At 37.8% G+C, this 24,671-nt stretch overlaps 1 protein-coding gene across 2 annotated transcripts in view; it reads right to left on the reverse strand.

Annotated features, from left to right (window-relative positions):
* Nucleotides 1–4,543: 4,543 nt before the first annotated feature.
* The window catches only part of FUT9 (fucosyltransferase 9), a gene marked incomplete at both ends in the record, with an annotated part of 93,759 nt that continues 73,631 nt past the window's right edge, over nucleotides 4,544–24,671 (reverse strand). For both annotated transcript variants that reach the window (XM_082303054.1, XM_082303055.1), the window contains one exon: nucleotides 4,544–5,631. In XM_082303054.1, coding sequence (XP_082159180.1) covers nucleotides 4,544–5,631 — 1,088 coding nt within the window. The remainder of the gene's footprint in view (nucleotides 5,632–24,671) is intronic.

A 24,671-nucleotide genomic window follows, 5' to 3' on the forward strand; every position in this document is an offset into this window, starting at 1 on the left:
AATCAGGTATATGGCTGAGACTGACCCTCTCTAGGGCACATTGAGTCCGGATTTTAGGACATGACTAGGTTTTATGTTTTCATCCTCACAGTCCTCGAAATACTATCGCAGCATCCTCAGCCACTCTGGCTTCTTTATGTCACATGGAAGTACAGTGACCCTGCATAGCATGGGCAGGCTGTAAGCTGAGGTGCTGTGCTCAGGCTGCATATAGTATGGTGAAGCAGAAGAGTTGGGCCAAGATTTATTGGTTAAGACAGCAAATCAGAATGAATCCAAGATTTTCAGTGTGGACTACTCACTTACTACTCAGCCAGTCCACTCACTATGGACATGATGCAAAAGAGGCCACACAAAATGGTCTCTGATGTCTATAGCCCACACTCTTTGGCACAATTCCTAAAGGCAATGAAAACATACTCACTAAAGCCCCAGTGCATTAAAACATTAAAGATGCTCTTAAAATTAACCACATGCTTAAGTCTCATGGTCATCTGCATACTCTTATGGTCCTTTTGAATCACGTCCAGAAAGTGATGCTGCATGAGGACTTATAAATCAAAAAGAAAATAAGAATAAAGGTCCTTGAATTTAGATAAGAAATATGATTATTTTACTGACAGACTTCTTTCTTTCCCTGAATAATCAGATACAGTTATTGGTTGTTTAACTGAAGCTTGCCTGTTCAGAGATGGGAGAAAATGACATGATTTTTAAAGCCTATTTTGAGAAACAAACACGAGTATCTAGAGAGAGAAAGTAGTTCTGTATTGTGTTCAGTGGTGTCAATTTCCCATATCTTTCTCAGCCTGCATGAACTCTTCAAATCCCCACATTCATGCTTTTTCAGTGCAACTTTAATTTTATTTGATCTGTTTCTTAAAAGACAGGTATGTTGCTGGATGTCTCACACTTTCTGTGGGCCTCACTCAGTCTGCTTGCTCACTGTGACTATAGACCTATGGGAAGAGGAACTCAAAGAAACTGGCAACAGGATTCACTAAGGAATGGAGATCTCATACTAAGCAAGAGCTGCTGTGGACATTGTCTATGAGACGAAAGGAAAACTGCTTTACAAGGATCTGCTGCCAGTTTTGTCTGATACCTGTTCACATTCAGTGGGGTAGCACTGCATGTGCTGTTAGTATTTTATCTGGTTTGGGTCTTACTTTCCACACTGAGAAAGGCAGTAATGTTGATAGCTCAGTGCATGACAGAGAGCCTAAAAACGTCCAGAGTAAGCCATTGTAAAAGAAAGAATGGTAATTACTCTCTGTCTTCACTGACTGATTAGTTAGCTTGTGAGAAGTGCAACTCAAGACTGTTGTGGGCTGGCAAACAAAATAAACGGAATGTCTGAAACATATTTGTTGAGAAAATAGAACTGGTGTGATTTCCCATCTTCTAGTTCTCTTTTCTGGTGCAATTATCTTCTTTTGCCAGTGGTACCAAAGCATAATACCTATTTTGTCTAGTCCCATGTAATTTACCCTTCCACAGTTGGTTGAGTTTGCTCATTGTCTTTCACAGTGATTTGCTATTTGAGTCTGTTTGTGCTTGTTGTTCATGTAGAGTAGATCACAAAAAAAGCACAGACCTCACAATGCTGAATGTCATATACAGACTGGAAGCAAACTAAGGTGAGTTAGGTGCGTAGGTCTAGGTAGGCAGCCTTTATGCATGCATGGAGCACAGATGTTTTATATCCACTGCATCACATCATTTACTACACAGGCTGGACACGCCCAAAAATGCTTCATCTTCTGTCAACAAAGATCTTTATATCCAGAACTGCTTAAGGCCTGATACCTGCAGATCACCTTAAAATCTTCATAAAAAATTGGCTCAATTTCGTTCCAGCCCTTACTCTTCAAGAATGTCAGTGAGGCATTAGAGTCATGTATATTTTTTAGGATTTGGTAATGATTCTTACGCATAATTCTGGATTAGATTTCTCTCCTGCTTTGTTTATCTTCAAAGCAATTTTAGCATGTTTAGCAACGTTTCCTGAATGAAATACATACAAGCCTTGTGTGGAGCTTCTCTGAAGAGAACAACACTCTTTCCAGCAGTTCCATCAAAAGACTTTCACATTTCTTAAAATTCAGCCTAAGATTAGCCATGCTGACTGGATCCTGTGCTTACAGAGGTAAAGACATTACTTACAGGATTAAAATTCAGTGTATATTTAAAACTTTCCTGTGTATCCACTGACCAATATTTGTAGTAACAATACATATATCTTATATATGCTTGCTCATTATTACTATAAGGACTTGCTGCTGAGAAACCAGTCTGATTCGACCTAAGGCCTTCTAACACACAGCACAACTCACAATCTGAAACGAGGAATGAAATGAAGGATTGTGCACATTCACCTTCCACTGAGATCATTGCAAAGAACTTCCAAATTCCAGCACTGAGGGAATCAGGTCATCGAGCCAATCCAGCAGTATGTTCAGTCACTGAGAATTTCACAGTCCTGAAAACAAAATGTTATGATGTCCTGTAGGACAGACTGTAAGCCATAGCCACTTGCCTTCAAAACGATAAAACACTACTGACATTACATCCATGTCAGAAGCTTGTTTTTAGAAGACTCAGTTTTGTTGTATTGCATGAATTTTCAAGGTAAGCTCATCTTTCTGCATACTAGAATGCTGGTGAGTTTAGGTGATTCACAGTATATTGAAAGTTAGCTGGATCAGAATACAGCTTTTGAAACCATAGGGAGAGCAGAAGTGATTCTATAACTTTTCCGTGGGGTTTTGGGTTCTAGAAATTTACCTATTACTCTTATAGCCTTCTGGATTTCTATTCCAGCCTGGAATAAAAAGAAAATAAAAATCTGACATGTCACCTTATCTTCTGCTAAATATTTATCTCTCATTTCCTTACTTAAGAAACATGGTTGTCTGCAAATTTAATCTTAGTTACTTGATTGATTACTTTGCTTGATCATGGTCTTATACATCTTATAAGCTGAAGTCTTTCCAGTTTAACTTTTTTCTTTTTTACAGTAGCAGGTGTGATTTGTAGCACTCTGACCTGAAAATCCAAGCTGATTGGCTTCCATTTGACACCAAAACATATCCATACATTTATGTCATTAAAACAACCTTGTATATATGAATATATATGGCAATCAGAAATTTGTCTTAGCTGAAAGAAAGAAGTAGTAAAATCAAATGACACATGTTTACAGCAGACACTTTAAACAATTATGAAAATCATCACAATTTTGTATTTGCTATTAGAGCAAATTTAATACTTAAAAATCTACTTATGTTATCAAATATTGATAGCAATTGTTGCTCTGAAAAGTGCATTTTTAATATGTGTCACATAAAATATTTTCAAATCCCAAAATTCATTAGGTTAATAAGTTGAAAGGTTATATATCAGCCTGATAGCTTATTTACTGAATTTCAGCGTATTTCTTTCAGAAAATTGACTGTTCAGTAATTTTTTTCCCCACACTTAGCATCATAACATCAATTTGTCCAGCTACAGTTAAAATTCAACAGATCTTGACAGAATTGGGGGAAAATTCACTATTATTCAAGAAATTATATGAGAGAGCTTTCTAAAATTTCTCAGCAAACTACTTCTAAAAATCCATCATTACCAGTTGAATTCAGTGCATGAGGCTGATGTAATCAAACACCTTTGTTAAAATCTGTTTACCTCTGTATCAGTGTAACACCACTTAGAGGCCTGGTTCAGGTTAACAGTACTTGAGACACATTGAGGGCTAAGGATGTGCTACGTTTGAATACACACAAAATTTGGATGAATCTGGACTCTGGTCACCAGGATTGGTCGTCTTCTCTAAATACGACTTCTTTTTTCATCACAGGGTAAAAAACAACATAATGGGACAATTTGTTAGGAAACATGTTTAGAAACAAAGACTGTCTGCTATTCTAATACATTTAAAAAACCGTAATTCTATGTTCATTACCCTTAAAAAGGGTGCAACTAATTACACTTCCATAATGTTAGGTATTGTACTTTACTGTGCTCATAAAATGCAAGATGAACATATGAAACTTTGCTGTCTTTTGAAGTATTACACACATTTCAGTCTGGAACAACAAATTATATTCTTAAAGTTTTCTCTTTAAAAATTTTTTCCTTATTTTCCAAATAGGTTAAACAATAGGGATATAATGTTAAAAATAAAAAAACAATTGTTAAAAATGACTACTTCAAGTGTAAGACTGGGATGTGTTTCACAGAAAATGTGGAAAATCGTTTTAAATTTATAATAAGCAATCAAATATTCTTCAGTGTACATAATTAGTACCTCTATTATAATTTGAAACTGAGTACTGATGACTGCTGCTGCTGATCTTTTAAAATCTCTTACAAAATATAAATAGGATAGCCAGGAGAAAATAGCTGATAAACCATGACATGAGATTCTCTTTTCCTTCCTTTTTTCTTCTTTTCCTTTCCTCTCCACTTGGACTGAAGTCCTTTCTGGCTTCTTCAAAAAAGTGCACGCGCACACACACACACACATTCACACACACACAAATTAATTCCAAAACCATTTTTCTAGATTTCCAATGGACTTGTATTCCTGGTGTCTTTTCACATGATCACAAGCAAGACATGCATGTGATTCCCAGAACCTAGGAAGATGCACTGAAAAATCCTTCTTCCAGTTGAAATAACTAAGATACATCTTGTTATTTTTGTCAAGCATCAGAAGATATTCTGCCAGCTCTCTGGGGGAGAGAAAATCTTCCACATGTATGAAAGAGTCTGCTGGAATGTAATTCTCGTAATTTTCTCTGGAAGGGCCCAGTACAACGGGTACTGATCCAGCCAGAAGAGCATTGTAAAGTTTCTCAGTAATGTAATCTTTGTGGATTGAATTTTCGAAGGAAAGGTAGAATTTGCACGTGGAGATAGTAGGAATCAAGTTTTTGTCGTTGACGTAGTCTCCGAAGGCTTGTCCGTAGGTGTGGATTTCAATGTATTTGCTGAGCTCGTTGTAATACTTGACTCGAGCGTGCTCAGGGTTCCAGTTACTTACAACCCAACAGACCAAGTTTTCCTTACTTGGTACTTCAAATGTGAAGGAACTCGTACCAACCATCATGAAGCCATAAGGCACCTGGATATCTGAATCACGCCGGTAAGTCAGGGTCAGGTTAAAAAGGTGTTCAATGCCACTCTTTTGTGGAGTATGAGTTGGAGACTCCAAGTTCATCCAAATCCACTTCTGGAAGGGTGGTCTGGCTTGCTGAGGTAAATTAGCCAGATCCCAGCTAATGTCTCTGTGATGAATGAGAACAGCATGGGATCTGTTATATAGCGAGCGGTCAATAGTCAGATGGCACCCAGGGATATTGAACATAGTTTGGCAGGACGTTAGATCGAATGTCTGACCAAAAGGCCAAACCCAGATCAAAACAGTAGTTTCATTGAGATTATCAGTTTTGGAAGAAAAGAAGTTCTTCATCTTCAACACTGAACTGGCTGATTCTATAGGACCAGAAATCCAGCTGTTTGTTGGTTTGATATAAATTAATATAAATGCCATGAAACAACCAAGGATAATGAAGATAATAAAAAATGGCCGGAAAATTCCTTTAGATGTCGATGTCATAATTTGCTCTGAGAAAAAAAAAACAGAGGAAGAGAAAGAGAGAAAATAATATCAGGTATTAAATTACATATATATGTCCTGTTAAAACAATCAGACATCATAATGCATTGAGCGTCAATAGCACTGAGCTGCAACCTCAGAAATTTCCTTTGAATGGGGAGGGCATGGGTTCCTGAACACTAGGACGAAGTGACAATATTTGTCTTCTTCACATTAAAAGCTCACTGACAAATTAAGAGCAGGATTTTAATATGTCTCATACTTGGTGTGAATCAGCATATACTGAGAAGTTTTTTTGCTTAGAACCTAGGCCAAGCATTTGGAACACACAAGACAGACAAAATTGCCCTTTGATTCTATCCTCGTGACTGTCTAAAGTATAACATGCTGCAGATTTGTTCCATTCACATTTGTTCAAAAACTAGTTCATGTCTCTTGGCTACATAGGGATGAACATTCATGCCTTCTCTAGAGGACTCCTAAAAACCTAGGGGAGGAAAGCACCAATAGAGGGTTTCCTTATGCAGCCACATATTTAGTATATTTCCAACATAAAGAAAAATAAAGACAAATGGATATAAAATATATCCTTATGCATTTCATTATGGTTTTATGTGTTAAAAGTTAGGAAAAGTAGAGATAGCTGCCTCATTGTGAGGTATCCTTTATTTTGCCATAATAGGGGAAATAGGGCTGAGGAGTCCATATAGCCTCCTTTGTCCTTGCTCTAATTGTTTCCTCCTGAGAGAAGTGATCAATCTCTTCCCAGAACTACTCTTCCATATGGTTCCTGAGAAACCTAACAAAGTTATGGGTTGCTAATTGCTAACCTTTGATCCTGAATGTAGCCCTAGAATTCACAGATGTTCTAAACCTGAAAACAGTTAACCATGGAGCACTATGATACACAAGGGAAAAGGAGGGGAGGTCAGTTACCAGAAGGAAGTGTTCTGAATAAACTGGCCCACTGTAGATTCTACAGTGAGTTACAATTACTATAAAATTTGTCTGATTTTCTTTTTCTGTACATTTTCCAATTATTTTTGTTCTGTTATCTTGACTAGATAGCCCCACAAAAAAAATTATAAAAATCCCACCTCTATAAATAGAAAAATATATAATATTGTATGTATGTGTGTGTATATATATATGTGTATATATAAATATAAAAATTAATTACATTGGCTTCTTTTAGCCTATGTTGATTGTTGCTGGAAAATATGCCTAGAAGGAAGGCTATGACGTATGAGAGCTAAAGACTGCTTCCTTGCCTTACTGCAGGGAGAGCAAGAATGGGATCTCTAAGGAAGAAGGGATTTAGGTTGAGCAGCTCTAGGAGATGAAGCTCAATGAAAAAAAAGACGCTGAACTGATATTCATGTAAAGCTGTTCTTTGTTTCTGTGCTATTGAAAGCAATACACAGAACAGGTATAACATCACTGAACGGATAGCGTGAGCTGAGTTTGGACAATAGATTGGGAAACATGTCTGTTCACAGGGGCGGATCATTTCCTAGGGATTGAAAAGGATGATGAAAAATTAGAAAAGGATTTTAACATTGTGTCTTGTAAAGCAGTCACCCTCCAGTTAAAAGCCCTTTGACTCAAGTATCTCTGATAAGGATTATTTTACACTAAGCTCATCTGCTAATAACAAACCCCTGCATCACCACATGACAATTCTTTTTACATAGAGAGTGACCAGATATTACGTATTCTGTTCTCTGCTTGAAATTGTAGCTTGTCCAAGGTGTTGCATTTGTGTGGGAAGCTTCTGAATTGTAGAGCCAATATGAGGATAATCACCTGCAGTCTGTGCTACCCCAAGTACCAATAGTAACTTCTGACTGTGTTAAACAGGTGAGTTTACCTACTTTTGTCTCTTCTGGGTTGATTTCCTCTCCTGGCTTTGCTGCCCTGTGAACTCATGTCTCCCTTCTTGATCTGGGATCATGGTTCTTAGATTTTGTGTTTTACCAAAACACTAGCCTACATCCAGGCTAGCTACATCCTGGCCATATAGTCCTTTTTAGTCCTGCATCCTTTGGATTCAGAGAACTGATTGTCCATTATGCAGATGCACAGATCCGTTAGATCTATTGGCATCACTGGCATGTTTCACTCTGAAACTACTGCTAATGGGATGGTGGAAAAGGGTTCTGAAAGCAAGACCCATTAAAGAACTGAATGAAAGTCATTGCAAGGAAGCAGAAGACCTGAGCAGACTCCTAAAAATACCACTTGCCTATACCCTGAGGAGCTGGACAGGATTTTTTCATGGAGTTCTATTTTTGTATTCCATTTTGTTTTAACTCCAGTAATAACTCTTAAGATGTATACTGGCAATAGCAGCAACTTTTCATGATGAAGTGCCAACAGAAGCAATGGCTTCTGGACTTCGCAAGGCAGATTGAGGAACCTATGGAATGGACCAGCAAACCCTGCTTTCATGGCTTTTGGGACTGAGTCCTGTGCACAGTCAGGCAGCAGTAAGTACAGTGAAGGCATGTGTAAGCACTTGTTGACAAATACTATTTGCAAAGTGTCATAAAATGGTTTGGGTTGGAAGGGATTTTCTTGAGAAATAGCTTGTCTCTACTGCTGGGACATAAAGATTAGGGTGCACTAGAATACACAGATTATTTTTTTCCATAATATTCTCCAAAATGGGGAGTCTTTTCTGTATTTATTTATGTCCTTCTTTTTTGTGCCCAAGATAACCATTAACATCCCACTGTAATTCTCATTATTAAGGTGACACTAAGGAGACATTTGTTACAAGCCATCCAGGCAAGTGACCTTAGTTCACCCTTTTTCACGGTTTTCCTTCTACTGCAGAATCACAAATTTCCTTTCTGTGCATTCCCTCCCCCATGCATGTCAGAGTCTGAAAGGAAAACTTTGTCAAAGAGATGTGTTTACTGAGATTTTTGCCAGCTGGAAGAATTCTGTACTTTTGATAGTTTTGTTATAAAGTACATTTCAGAATGTTGTGGTGTAGCAAGTATTTTCTAGGTGCTTTTTTTTCCCCAAGTCGAAAATCTAGTATTTCATCAGTACAAGACAGTTTTTCTCAGTATAAAACTTAGCAAGGCTTCTTTTAAAGTGCAAATCTTGGCATTCCATCAGCAAGCAACTGCATTTAGCAGCAACAAAACCAGAGGGATAGTAATGGGGTACCAGCACTCTTAACCCCAAGTATACCAGACAAGGCTTGCAAAAATATATCTGTTTTTTGAATGGATTATGTTCCCTAAGAAATAAAACTGAATTTTATGGAAACTGTTTTATTGTATCTTCATTGCAATTGGGACTTTTCAATATTTCCAGAAGAGACAGATATGGATCATCAGAAAGATTATGCAATACTGCAGGGAGAGAAAATAGAACCTTTCTGGTCAATAATATCAGTGCCTATTTCTCTGGTATAGTTTTACACCTAGTTTTACACCAATTTCTCCAGCTTCTCAAGGTTTTGCCAGTAGCCCAAAATATATCAGTGCTTGCAGAGTTATAACTTTCACTACTAGTCTAGTACTGAGATTTTCCAAAGGAAAAGGATAGTATTTTAAAATAAAGATGGAGCAAAAATTCTTTAAAGTGTGGACGCTGAATATAATGAATAAAAAATCACTTTATTTTCACACCTTAGAATTTTTAAGCATTCAGGGCTCTTGTCTTCACCACCAGCTGGTCTCAGAATCTGTCAAGCAGAAGTACTTAATAACCTCAAGATAGTCTCTGAGGATCACTCCTGGGATCAGAGTGGGTGAAGAGCAGAAGGACATTGAGGTTAAAAGAGGTGTCAGAGGTAGGTACCTTTAGAAGCTGACAGGCTAGGTAGATCCTCCAGGGCTATAAAAACACAGTTGAATGCAGTGGGAACTGATAGGAATCACAAGCAAACAATTGTTATTGTTAGAAAGAAGGCTCATTTGAGATTGCTCTCCCTGTCCTCTGGCATGTTTTACCTGCCTTGGCCATGGCATATCTGCATTTATGCTAACAGTTGTATTTTCTTAGAGCACACTTCCAGTTAGCTGGAGCTTTTTCACCTGCAGTATTAAAGGAAACCTGATTGCCTCAGGATAGCCAGTGTGTAACTTCTTATCTCCAAGTCGCTGCTGTATGGACATGCCCCCAAGTGCTTTTGCTTTTAGCTTTCTGAAACCGAAGACTGCTCCTTTTTATTGGAATTAATTCTCACTGCTCCCAGTTATGCTTCCTCTGTTGCAACCAGAACAGTGGATTTTTTCTCCCCCACCATCCAAACACAGGCTTGCTTCCACACATTTCCATGCCTGTCCACAGATTTCTGAAAACAGTCCAGTATGAAAAGGCTCAACAGAGCTGCACAGAGTTAAAAGGCTGAAAGCTGAATGAGCTGCTGATCTCAGACTGCATATTTTTATTCTACTGTTTACAACATTCTTTTTCTTCCCCTCTCCACCCTCTTTGTTTTCGGGTTATTTGTTAATTCCACAGATTCCAGTTTTGCGTATTTGCACTCTGAGAACAGTATGGAATCATTTTATTCAGCTGTGGTAATTTTTACTTTGAACAGTTTTAGAAAAATGATCTAAGAGCACCCCAAGGACAGGTAGCCATTAGGATAGATTGCTTAGGGATGGAGCAGAACATGTCACTGGAGACTGGTAAGAACAGGTTACACAAGCACCACTAAGCAATAAGAGATCAGACTGTGTCCCCAGGTCCTATGGCTGGGCTAGGTTGACCTCACTTGATTCCTTCCTGCCTAGGGCTCATAATATTAAACACAGATTCTCATAAAATGCACCTAATAAGAACACAAACTGGCAGTCTAAAACTGCAAAGAATTGCTGAATAAATGGGTAAAAACATCCCCCATCTTCAAAGTTGTCTGCAAACTATGAAGTAGGCACACTGTACAGAGTGAAAATGCGAAGGGAAGTAAAAAACTATGTGGACAACAGCAACAACACAGTCCCTACTTTCAAAGGCTAAACCTAAATCTTCCTGTCAATTGCTAGTACAATGGGGTACTGCTACTTCTTTTGAGAATATCTGAATCTTGACCCCATTACTGAAGAAAACCCTATTACCCTATTCTCAGCTTCCTTCTCCAAATTTCTAGGTGACGCACAGCATTCTGCTACGGCTCAGCAGCCCCCAGCCTTCCTTGTGATTGTCATCTATCCTCTCCTTCTCTCCATGGCAGTCACACACTGTCATTGTCCAGCTGCTTATGCAACAGCTCAGTGGTTTCTTTCTGTGATCCAACTGTACAGCAAAAGACATTAGCTAGGGACACAGAGTCTCTCAGAACAGCAGAGGAAAATGGCTAAAGCACTGCTGTCCATACGGGAGTGACTCTATATCCACCAGCACCGCCACATATGGAAAAAGTAAAGTCCTTTCAGCAAGAAACTTTTCAAGACAATCGAGTTAGTGTCAGGACACTCCACATGGCAGCTGTATTGCTTTCTAATCATGAGCTTTTAAGTTTTTCTCAGAGGGTACAGGAGTACTCTCCATCCCTTCCCTTGGCACAACTGGAAAATAAATGCATGCAAAGTGATCAGAAGCTCAGCAGCATTGCCAGCCTTGGTAACATGCAAAGAAAGAACCTTTTTTACCTTCATTTCCACATTTGCTTGTCCGCATCACAGCTAGTTTATGACCGACAGCAATCTGTGAAAGGGATGATGGCTTTCCATATTGTGCTGGGTATAGAAAATGGAGTTCTTCGCCACTGTAGCTTAGCAGAAAACTTCATCTGCCTTGTCAGGAAAGAGCTTTTTATCTTCCTGAATATAAAGCTCATCCTAGTTACACAGCACAAGCCAGTCCATCCCTTGCTCAAAAGCCTTGAAAAGGCTCTGCACAAAATGAAGCTGATCAAAGAAAAGTGCTCCAAAAGCAAGTGGTCTCTTCCTCCCTTCTTTCCATGTGGTTTGGGAACAGCAAACTGCTGTTCTCTCTGATTCTGCCAGAATTGCAGAAAGAGCTCTTCAGCAGCTTTGTGACTGGCTTGTAAAAGTGCAGCTGGCCAGCTGAAATATGAATAACATACCTGCACAAGCTATGTATTTGTGATGGCCACCTGCCCACCAGAAAGCCCTGACTAACCCACAGTGGCTGTGAAAATGATGTGAGCAAAGCCAAACAGAGAGGGAGCATGAAGTGGCAGAAGAACCATAGGCATTCCTGTGCACCTAAGCTAAACTCCCCATCAAAAAATCACAGTTGCTTCTGGCTGATTTCCTAATATGTATTTCTCTTGTATAGTGGAAAAACACCTCCTCCTGCGAAGAAGATAAATCAGAATCAGGAAAAATCAGAGGATGCCTACTTATAATATTGAGCACTTACGGTAGGGTATATTAGTTCTGTGGCAAAGCAAGGCTTTTGGAGATCTGACCACCAGCTGTTTGTGTAGATATGATTAGAGGCTAGGTGCAGTAGTTACACTGCTGTATCTTGCTGCATAAGCAAGCTAAAAAAATTTAATTGAGATTAAATGCTGCCTTTTTTTTTGCAGCTACAACTTCATATATCTGAGGATTTTGCCAGTGGCAACAGAACTTGCGAGATAGCTCTGTAGCCAGGAAAGAAAGCCTGAGAGACCTCTAAGAAATACCATAAAATCCCCATAATCTGATCTCTACTTAACATTTCACTTCTCTGCTTGCCTAGCACCTTTTCCTTAAAAGACTCATTATACCTCTAGGTTTGGGATCTGTACTGGTATAATTGCTTTTTAGGATGCAGGTACGTTCTTGCTTTAATTTGCCATGTCTTCTGTGCTATGGATACTAGTTGCCAGTGTGACAACAACAGCCCTAGAGAGAAAAGTAAGCAACTGAAGTGCTCAAATCAGTTTCAATCTGCTCTGTGGCTGAGTGGGAGAATGCCATTTACTACTAGAGTCAAAGCAGAGAAGAGAGGTGATAATTTATAGGCCTAATTTAAAAAATATGTCCATATTCTTTGCAAATTAGCCTTTTTTTTTTTTCCTCACAGAGTGGAAGGATGGGCATTTGTTTTACAAATACAACCAACAGCATTGAGTTTCTTGGCTATTCTGAGCTAAGAAGTAACTAAGCATTGGTCAACAGGACTCAGGATGGCCAAGAGTCCTCATCCAGGTTCTGCTAGTTGTTGTCTAAATGCCTTGAGCAGAACTCCTCACTGACCCAGCTTTCTTAAAAGCCCATCAATGACTCAAAGCTTCAGGTTAGATTCTGTGTATAGAGAGTACAAATCCTTCATATTGTAATATAGTGAGTGCCAGAAACAATGGCTGCTTATTTTCCATCTGGGAAAAATGCAATCCAAATAAGTGATGGATTGTAGAGCACTTGTGAGTGTAAGGACACCAGCACTAATTGGAAGAATGGAAAAACAGCACCAATCATTTTCATTGTGCACCAACAGCTATGATTTCAAGATGACTTGTGTTGGTAGTACTAAATATTTAAAAAAACCCAAACTGGTAAGTGTAAGATAGAAGGTGATTATAAAACAAGACTCTTGAATGAAATATTTGTCTTGCTGGAGCAAGATTAGTAACTCATTATAAAAATTATACTATTCTATAAAGTTTGGACACTGAAAACAAGAACAGAAGACTTTTAAGATCTGATCCAAGTGCATCTTTACTCAAACACAGAGAGAAGGATCAAGATCCACAAGAAGTAAATTCAGAAACTTTCCTAATAAGAAGTTTAAACATATGCACACACACAAATTGAAACAAAAACATAATCCCCCAAAGCCTAAAGCATGCTATAACAAGAATGAAAGCATATTTGAAAAACCATATCTATGTTAGATAGTGTATATTGTAAAACAACAAAAACTAACAATCCCTCAACCTCTCAAACTGCACACTCTTCTGAGAAAACAAAATTGAAGTTGAGAGAAAGCAGTCGTTAATTTCTTGGAGAGTCTCTTTGCGTAACAAAAGGAAGAGCAGACAGCTGGAACTACAAGTATAACAAGCTGAGAAATACAAAGCTTAACAAAGTCACTGAAGAGACTTTTTCTGTAGAAAAGAAAAAACCTGAAGTCCTTCAGTGAAGAAATAGCAAATACATAAGAGGAATGGGTTGAAGGAACAATTGTCTGAAAAAATCCTCCAGTAGCTACAAACACCAACATGTTCTAAGGTGATGTTTTCTTTTTACTACTTACTGTCCAGGTTAACACATACCCTGATGCCTTTGAGAGCAACTCAAGGTTAGCACACAGGAATGAAGAATATTCTGCACAGGCTGCTGACAATACATTGTAAAAAACAGACCAGCAGTTAGTCCAGAGATCATACTTCTTTTGAAAAGGCTCAAGCTATATGCTATTTCTTAGCTTATTGTCTTCCTTTTAACCTGGTTAAAAAGAGAAGTTAAATAATTGCAGTCTAAGTTTCATTCTAATGTCCAATTTGCACTTGATTTTAATGTTCAATTATTGGATTTTAGTGGCATACATTATTCTACTCTTAATAGAGAAAAAAATTCCATAATGAATTAATGAAATTTTTGCCACTACAGTAGCAATTCAAGGTAAAATTATTTACTGTATCTTAGAAATGGAATTTGCCAAGTGGTCTTTTTTCCATCTTAAGGTTTGCAGCCCATAGTCTTTCTCTGGTACAACTTTACTGCCTATTAAAACTAGGCATTGAAAAAGTGGAAAGCCTTTCCTACAATGAAAGGCTTTATATAGCAATCTTACTCTGAAAGTAACTTTCTAAAGAAAGTCTGCAGAGATAGGTAGGAGGAAACACAGGGAGAAAGAAAGAAAGAGAGCAAGGAAAATAAACAGTAAAAGATTAAAAAAAGGGGTCTAGTATGACGTCAGCAGCACTTAATTCGGTATTCCTTTGCATTAAGGACATTGGTGCAAAAAAAAGTGATGGCAGGCCATTGCCTTTTCAAACAGACTGTGAATCCATGCAGCTAATACAGTTTAGCAAATGTGGGTAGGACTAATTCGATGACAAAAATGTTAAGAGGAACCTAAATCCCTGGTTGATTAGGCTATCCTAAGTCCTAAGAGGCCCCAAACCAGAAACAGGATCTACTAGTAGGAATCAGCGGACATGTTGGTATCTGCAACCCTGAAACCATTTGTCTTTTAGTACTGGTCATGATTAAACTCTCTCTGACCCTCTGCCTTTCAGACTTTTGTGCTCTTAGCTGCCTGGTGCCAGCACATCCCCAGAAGGGGCTCATTCTTCACGAGGAAGGGCCATTCGAAATCGATAAACTAGCTATTACCCCAGCTCTCAGCCCTAAGGATATATATGTGCCTACAAGAGCAGACTCCATCCTAAATGCACTGGTAACAGCTGCTTTTTGTTTGCTTGAATTTAAAGGAAACAGGCATAAGATGAAGTCCCTTTATGCAGCAATTGAAGCTATGACCTATTAGATATGAATCTTTTTTCAGCCTGAAGTGATTCAGACCTAGATATTTCAATTTCCTTAAAGATTTCCTAGCTCCTGGACAACAATGTCTGTCAATTTTACAATGTGTGAGGAGCTTTAGAAATAGACGTGAGCAATCCTTTTCTCCTCATTGGAGGCCTAGTTGCTAATCAAGACAATACTATTTTCTTTTGACCTCTTCCTGTCTCCTGCCTATTGACTCCCCAATGGTTTATGCCCAGGGGCATATCTCCAGCAGTAGAAGGTAGAGACAGCTTCCTTTCCCAGGCAGTTTACAACCCTGTAAAGAGAAGGTGGAAGAGGCAGTTTAAATCTCCTTTGGTGGAAAGACCACAAATACCGGTCTTTATTTTGGATGAATAATTTTCCAGCTGTGTTCCAGAAGGTGTAACTTTCTAACTTCTTCATAAAAGAAGGGGACTAGATCCCTGCTCTCAAGGGAGGATTCCCAGCTCTGAACCCCAAGAAGGACCCATTCCTTTAGAGCGCTGATGTGTCTTGGTGAAGGATGGAGGAAGACACATCCGTCTTGTCCTGGGCAGCCTTTTTCACTGTTTGTGGTGCCCAACAGATTGTCTGCACTAGGTGGGTGTTCCAGGAACCCTAAAGAAACTTTTGGGCTAACAACCAGACCTGCTAATGCTCAGCACGTGGTGGTTGTTGAGGGCAGCCTTTGATCTCTGTGGTCAGTTTTGGTCAAATGTCACATAAAACAAATGTTAAGTTACCACAAAGACTTCTTCCCGGCCAAATTAAATGGAATTTCTGCTAGAATACATGTCTATTGTAAGCCCTCGTAAACTAAGTTTAATCAAAAGCAATAATAATAATGTTAGGGAATCTTTATCTCACTGACAAGCACATTGGTCTGCTGAAGGACAGCATTATTTTACCAAGGCAATTAGAGCCTGCTGGTGCCCTGAGAAGTCTAATAAATAGGACATAGAACAAAGTGGTAGGAGAACTTCCTGGCTCTTTTATCAGTTTAACCCAAGTTTAGTTGAGTAGAATTTAATTTGAGTTAGGCACTAATCACTTTCTGTCTCATAGATACCGATAGTGTGAGACTACTTTCCTTTAATAAAATACTTTCAAATCTACCAATTAAGAGTACCATAGAAGCAAAATAAATTCAGCTCTAGTAATAACAAGACTTTCACTGTTGAAATGCCTTTCCCTAAAGAATCTTTTGGAATTTTGCAAGCATAAAGTTTTAATCACAGCACAATCAGAAAATTATTACTGAAACTGCTTTATGAAGAGTAGAAGAGGGGTGGAAATCAAGCCCAGGAAAGACAAAGTAACTTTCACAGTATCATGAAAATTTTAACAAGTATTTGACAACTATGACTTAAATTTGCATCAAAAAAGTTGAATCTGTAAACCAGAATATTTTACTTCAAACAAATTTCACCAGAAAGTAGTCATATCACATTTATTCCGATCAGATATCTTTTTTATGTATCTTTGTTTCAAATCTCTGAAAACATCCAAATCTTCTTTATTGAGGTAAATTAGTACAGGGAAATGGAAGATTTAATCAGATTAAAGTCAATGACCCCTTGATCTTTAAAATAAGAAAAGCCACAACCCTTTCGCAGAACTATAGTTGAAATTCTACCAGCAAATCTGGATTTGCTGAAAGACAAGAAGTATCAGAGATGAAATCTTGCTCAAGGAAACACTGGAAAACCTATTAATTTCAGTAAGGTTAAGGTTTTGTTCTTTCAGTGGATTGCAGCAACATGTAAGAACTTACGAGAGAACTCAAAAGCTGTTCCTTTGTGATTAAAGTTAACTGAAAAATAAAAAACCTAAGGCAACTCAGGAGACAGCAAGACAGATGTAAGTCTGGGCACAGGGAATCTAAAAGCTGAAACAAGGTACAGATAATGAACACTCTCCCTCATACACACAAATACACTGCCACACACAATCTGTAACTTCAGGAAAGATTTAATCACCTTTTAGTAATGGTTAAGGAAAGATTAAATCACCTTTTTCTCCATTTTCACACCTGCACCATTTTATAAATATAAATAAATATAAATATAAATATAAATATAAATATATACTTGTATGGATACTTATATATATATATATATGTACACACACAATATATTATGTGGTATTTGTAGCACACTTAATTACTTAGATTCCCTGAAATGTATTTTATAATTATGCTTTACATTCTTTGTATCCCTACCTTCACATACATCTCTACCTGTGTAGGATGCTCACACTCACACACCCCCACCCCCACACACATGATGAACTTATGAATGTTTAGGGAACCACTGCCCAAGCTGCTGGCCATGGACAGAGGCAGTGGCCTAATGAGATGTGCTACTGCTGTGTCGTCCTGACAAGATGTGCTGCACTGTGACAGCCAGTGGGTGCAGAAGGCAAAGGAGTCACTACTACTGCCATCCTGGCAAATAGAAGGGAGGGAAACAGAGTGTTGAATTCACTGAGGCACTGAGCCAGGGATGGGTGGATGGGAAAAGGAGGCAGAAAGCAGAGACAGGTATTATTGTTATAGGAGAAATAAAATATTTTTCTTTCTTATGTGCCTTAACCCTTTTGTCCGAGAGGACATGAAAGAATGCATTGCTCTGAAACAATTCTTTCAGCAGGAAGCACAGCAGCAGGCTGAATCCTCCAATCCTCAAGACTATTTACAGCATAAGATACATGAAACCTCTATATAAATAGCTGGAGATGGGAAATATGCCTTTAGATTTCTGGAAAAAGTCTAGCAAGGAAGAGAAGGCAGTTGCTCAGACTAGAATTCTGATGAAATATGTCATGAGGGAATTGGGTGAATTTACTCCCCGTTAAGCAAACAAGTATGTTTATTGATATAGCTGATATGAATAGAAAGCTTTAGAGAGAAATGATTCTTAAATTCCAATTTAGATTTCATTCATATTCTGTCCCTTTTTGCATTTTCAGCGTCAGCAATTATTATCAACTTCTTTTTTATTACCAGTCAGTTTCTTTCAAGTCTTCTATTCTTTAAGGTTTTGAGTTATGAATAAGACAAACAATTGTTTTCAAACAGCTATTTCTAGTGGATTAATTTTAGTTGCCAATACAGATGTCTAAGATTTATGAGCATGTTTAAAAAAATAATAAAAAATTCTAAGAACATGTTAGAATGAAGCCTTTTAAAGGCGTTTTTTCTACATATCTTCTGTTTTATTTTCTCAGTTATTTAGGTTCCTAGGTCATGTTCAACATCTTAGCATCTGGTTTTGTTATTTATTGTTTTGAAATTTTGTTCTCCATTGCCAAAAGGAAAGATTAAAATGTAAGTAGAATTTGGTACAACAAATGAAGATAAAGACTATGAAGATCAGAGGAGTATTTTTAAAAATTGAGTTACTCTGGATTTTTAGAGGCGTAACTACATGTGCAGAATACTTTTTTATAGTTTCGAAGTAATTTAATATTAACTGGAAAATAAGAGTTTTCAGATTCCCATCAAATAGTTAGAAAATTCCTTACAGTTTAAAGGCAGTTTTTCTGCTTTAAGCTGTTTGTTTGAATGCCAAGCAAGCATTTATTCAATGTTCATGGTGTAAGAATTTAAATAGAAAGTAAAAGATTACTTAACAGTACTTGTGTGCAATTGACAGATATTGGAATTTGACTGCACTCCGTGCTACTCAAAATGATAACAAATGAAATGTGTGCATCCAGAGAAACTGGTTTTGGATGGATGAACTTGACTTGCTGATGAAAGTAAAATGAAATAAATTACACTCCAGACTCTCTGAAACTGGCATATAATGCTGAACTGAACTGTAAGTATTTCACTAGGAGACTTCAAATAGGTTGTCTAAGATTTTTTTTAATCCTAAATAGAGAAGAAAATACGATAATCTCCAGGAGACTTCTGGAAAGATACTTTAAATTGTCATTTTGTGCAAGGAAGCAAGACAGAGTTTTGCAGTGCTAATGTGTTGATAATATGATTATTCTAGCTAGATTTATTTTCCCTTTGGGATTTTACACCACTGTTTTATTTAACTGCCACATATAAGGAAAATTAGATAAAAAGGATAGCATGCAGGCAAACGCGGCACAGAATTTATCTTTGGAATGGATTGATTTACAAAATTTAAGAACAATAGAAACATTTCCACTGCTATAATTGTTTGAAATGAAGAGCAAATTTTTTTATTCCTTTTCCAAAATCCTTCAGTGATAACCTGTTCTCTGCTAGTGGAGGAAAAACTCAGATTTACTGGACAGAAGCTATAAACTATGGTGGAAATGACATTCTTATTTTCATTGGACAAGACGAATTGTGTCTTTTGCTTCCTCTTCTCTCTTAATAAACTGATTCTCAAATGATTTTGCATTTTGATGCATTGTGCATAAAACTATGTTATGATCTATGAAAGTTCAAAGAGACTTGATCCAAAAAAGTTAAATTTTTTTCCATTATCAGTTTGTCAAGACAAAAATCTACCTTGAGAATGTTGAGTTTGTTAACATTTTCTCAGGGATGTTTTTTTGTCATATTTTAAACAAATTTTCAGGGAGGCCCAAAGCTACTTTAATGTCAGTGGACCTCATTAGGGACAGATTTGTTTGAAAGATTTCAATTTTGCCCTGAACAAAAAGGGAGCATTTCAATGTCACAAAAATTTGCAGAGGACAAAAAGTCATCCCAGCTATCAATTCATGGTTCCCTTAGTGGCTGGAAGATTTCTTCTGCTGTCAAGCCTGGCAGAGAGAGATATACACTGTCACATGCTGTCAGAATGGGATATGACAACAGCATCACATCCTTCTCATGAGCTGTACTACTGAATTACCTTCTAAAGGAAAGTAAGGGGGGAAGAAATGTATCTCACCTTGATACAGACCTAGCCTGAGTAATCAGTAGTTTCTATCAGGAGACAATCCAGCAACTGTCGCTCTAGCAGCAAGCACCCACAGGAGTACCAGTGTCCCCTAAGCTTCCCAGTGTCCCCTAAGCTTTCAGGTAAGGGCACCTCAAAGGAGCTGCCTTAAAGAGCTTGTTCCTGAACATGCACACGTACAATGCTTCTGAGTCTCCTTATGGCTGTAACCTCAGACATCATGGTCCTACCGACAGATTGATCCACTCTCTTAACTGCCTCTCTCTTATTTTTCCCCTTCTACTGTCCCCTTTTCATCATTCTTCTGATCCTGTTTTCATCTTTACTCCTTTTCTTTTTGGGGCAATGTCAGACCCTTTTGATTTCTCAGAATTAGAAAAAACTAGGGAAATCTTTCAGCTCCAGCAACATACAAACCATTTAACTGAACTATCCAAATAACACTGCCAATACCTCTTTTCCTATCCTTTGTCATCATTTAGAGTTTATTATTTACTGTGCATTTACATATTTTAAGTTACATCAGCAGAAATTTGAGCATTCTTTATAGGGCCCAGCATCTTAATCCCACAATTATTTCATACATGGAAATTAGTGGAATAAAGACCTATGAGAAGACTGAGAGAAAAGGACTTGGAAGCATTGCATTTTTTTTCTTTGTGTACTGTTCCTCTGAGAAAGGGGAAAGATTATCAGTGGTCAGACAAGGAATGCTAAAGAACTGGAAGCCTTAAGACTTCGAGAGTATGCAGGAGAGACAGGATCTCCAGACTCACCCATAGTAAAGGTGGCAGAAGAGAGGCAGTTTCTTGATAGTTATTTTTCTGTTGAAGACATATTATATGTATGTCCTATTGTGCTATTTATTCTGTATTATTGATTCAGAATTGAAGAATCATGCCTTTGCTATGTTATTTACTACACAGAATTAATTTCCATGCCTACCAGTGTCTACACCAAGGGTGCTACTGTTACTTTCATGGAGTAATGGTGCAGGGTGCATTACATCCCTGATATTCATGTAGGCTCTTAATCTTTCATGCATTTCGTACCAGCCTCACTCTACTCATTCATTACTAGAGTTAGACCTCATTACCCCAGCAGCAGACACTCCAAATTAAAAATGACTGCAGGATCTAATCACTGACATTCTCAGGTGTAATCGTTATCCAGCTAATGAGCTAATCCCATTAATTTGGTTATAGCACTTTATTTTGCATACACTTTCTGGACCTGTGATTGTAGGCTTTGTATATATTGCCATGCAAATAACTCATTTGGAGTAAGAGGCATTATGTTCTTCTGACTGTGATCAGCTCTGTCTGCTCCCAAACCCAGTTTCCTCACATTTCTCACAGATCTTTTGGAGGACTCTGGCTGCAGGTGACAGCACTGTGACCACAAAGATGCTCTGAATCAAGCTGCTTTTTCCCATGTTCCTCAGCATGATCCAGAGCCTGGATCTGGCCCAACATCTACCTGCTCCTGTTCTGATCTTTAGTGAGGTTCAATACTGGACCTCACTTTTAATATGTTCATATATATATTTGTAAACTTTCGATATGGGTATGTAATTGGGAGTCACTGTTCTCAAACAATCCCTTTTGGTTGGCCACAGTATAAATATGACCACTAAACTATCAAGATGTCTATACTCCAAACTGGTCAATTTATGATGCCACAAAAAGAAGCATAATGAAACCACAGAATGATACAGAATATAACTATTATCAAACTGAGTACAGCACACTAAAGTAATTCCTTCTGTAGCTGCCAAGGAGAAAAATCACTTAGATAAAGCAAAGAAAGGGAAGCTTAATAAATAAATGATACAGTGAATGCAATTCTTAGCCCTCTCCCTTTTAACTTTAATGGAAACATCTCCTATGGAGAATAATTCCAAACAGAGTCTTGGGATAGGGTAACAGAGACTTTTTCCCTAGAGCAAAAAGACAGGGGAAGAACAAATATGACATTCCTGGTCTTCATTGACCAGTACTTTGCCTTTTGCTTTGAAAGCTGTTGTTACTCCCTGAATAATAAGCCCCACTTTCTCTGTAATAAGGGTGGCAGACGTTTGTTATCGCGCATCATAAGTCTGAAGGTGTATTTCTGTGGTAAATACAGAGTATGAAACCCACTATTTAAATGTCATTCCCACAGCTCAACGAACATTCTGTCACTGTCATTTTAGCATCCTAATTACATCAACATTGTCCTTTGTGACTCTCACTGCAGATTTCCAATCAAAATGTCTGTGATGAGGGAAGCAGCATTATTGCAATCAAGCAGCTGAATAACATCTTTAAATAATCCTAGCTTGTTCAGCTTCCCAGCCCCTCTACAGAACATAGATATGAACAACTAGACATGGCAGGAAACTATACGTATGAACTGCTCCGGCTTAGACAGATATTGAGGAACAGTTAAATATGAATGAGAATTGCCAGACTTCAGTGCACCTCACTCCTGGGACCCTACAACATTGAAGGATGGTAAAGAAAGAGCAAAACCAATATAATTAATGCCTTTTAGTATCTTTCCTGTATGCTTCCATAGATACATATTAATTCATACACAAAAAAATTCCCACACCATAGACTTATTAAAAATGTTTTCAACATTGTTTTTGATTCAATTTCATGGTAAACCTAAATCCAGGAAGCCTGAGGTTCCTGGGTTCTGCAGCCCTGTGAATACACAAAGCTTCCATTTTCCAAAGGAGATACATTTCTAGGAATCACAGCTGTGCTGCAAAGCTTGAAAAAGTAATGTGTTCTACCCCAAAAACTAAAATGAAAAAATACAGTACTGATTGAAAAAAATCCTATTATGAGACTGTAGGAAAGCAGCTCCTGAGTTTCGCTGCTATTTCCAATAGAGTATAAAGAACTCACTGCAGAGAACTCTTAATGTGGAAGGTTTGAAATAGTTTTGAAAAAATGCTCTTTCTTACCGTTTTTTTTTTCCTCTTTTGATGCCCCATGAGTCTGAACCATGACTGCAGACTATTTTGTGTCTGGAGCAAAACTTGCGCTGGATACACTTGGCTGCAATGCTTCATTAGGAACTGGTTTAACAATTGAGTAGACCCAGAGTGGAAAAATACTTGAGTGATACTCTCTGTGATTTGGAACTCATCAGAGGTGTGGAATGAATATGGTCTGAACAGGTCTAGCTCTATTACTGTTACAGAATAAGTAACACTTCTCTCTAATTCAGAGAAATTTTCCATTGATTGGATGCTCCTGTCCTGTTTTACTGCATGTTAAGGCTATGTTATTTAGCATGTGTGGTGAAGTATTTTCTCCACATTTTTATTATTTTTTTGTTTTTCTCCTAAAATGATCCGTGAATTTTAGACTCCTATCCTCTGTTGACTTCTCTACCAGTGAGAACACTGGTAAAACAAAAACTCCTTCTTCCTTTTCCCAAGAATGGTATACACATTGCTGTTTGCACATTTGGTGAAGAAAGCAATGACTGGGGTTTGCCAGCCTCTCTTAAACTGCTGTCCTCACTCCTAAAATGTGAAGAAATATGAAGAATATGTTTATTTTGTGCAACTGTAAAAATATGTGGAACTTATATTCTTCTGGGGAAAGATGTTAAAGTTTCAGAACTACTTATGCTCTAAATAGCTAAAAGTGTCTGTTTCCTTACTCTCTTATTAAAAAAAAGAAAAAAGAAATTAGGATCCTTACAGAGCTCTCAGATCTAGAATCTGTTCTTGGGCAAAAACCTCCTCCTGAACTGTCAAAACTGTCTGTTCTGAATGGGACATTGATCTGCAGCAAGTCTTCCCAAATGCACATGGAGTCCCCGTTCACATTCTAGTCTCTTCCACAGTTCTTTCTTACTACTTAATCAAGGTATCAGTTTTTAGCACTGCTCCCAAAGAATTGCTGACTGCTATAGCCTGGGTTTGGAAATGCTGGTATAGTCAGATACGTTACCTGTAAACAAACCTGTTTTTTTAAAAGAACAGGGAACCATAATGACTGGTCTGTATTAAATTTTGCTGTAAATGAAATACTTGTTACATAAATAAAATCTCCCTCTACACCAAAATCGAGAGGTTTATTTCAGTGTAAACTTCTTTATGCTTTTAAAATATCATTTAATTTCTTTACATATACAACTATACTTTAGGCTACCATAAAAGAGAAGCTGTGATGGCACTTCTGACAGAAATTAGAAATGAGAGTATCCTATTATAAGTTTGAGTGTTGATGACATTTTACCTGGTCTGCTTGAATGTTGAAAGAACTGATGGGGGACGCTGGCAAGTCAGATCTTATGCCTTGATTTAGTTTCCTCAAACATAAAATGGAGTTAAAGAGACTCACCTTCTTTGTACAGCATTCTGAAAGTAAGCACAGAAATTATCATGTAACTAATATTGTGTAACTGTTTCTCTTGTACTGACTGAATCCTCTGGTAAGTGAGTAATTGGGATCTGTGACACCTTTGGGCTTGCAAATCAGCACAGATGAGATTCAGCAGACTGGAAAAGCAAAAATCACAAAGTGATCTACCAGATTACCTCCTAATCTCAGTGTCACGTCAAGTGCACAAAGGAGTTATAGTAATTGCAGAAGAAACTCTGATTTGCATCTTTGCAAATCTGGATCCCCCGATTATAGCTGCAATGTGTTTGCTTTCCAAGTAAGACCAAAATAAATCATTTTAGTTCAGATACCATGTGAGCACCAGCTGTAATTTACCTGAGCTGAT

This window comes from Coloeus monedula (genome assembly GCF_965178545.1).
Source record: "Coloeus monedula genome assembly, chromosome: 2".
Lineage (NCBI taxonomy): Eukaryota > Metazoa > Chordata > Aves > Passeriformes > Corvidae > Coloeus > Coloeus monedula.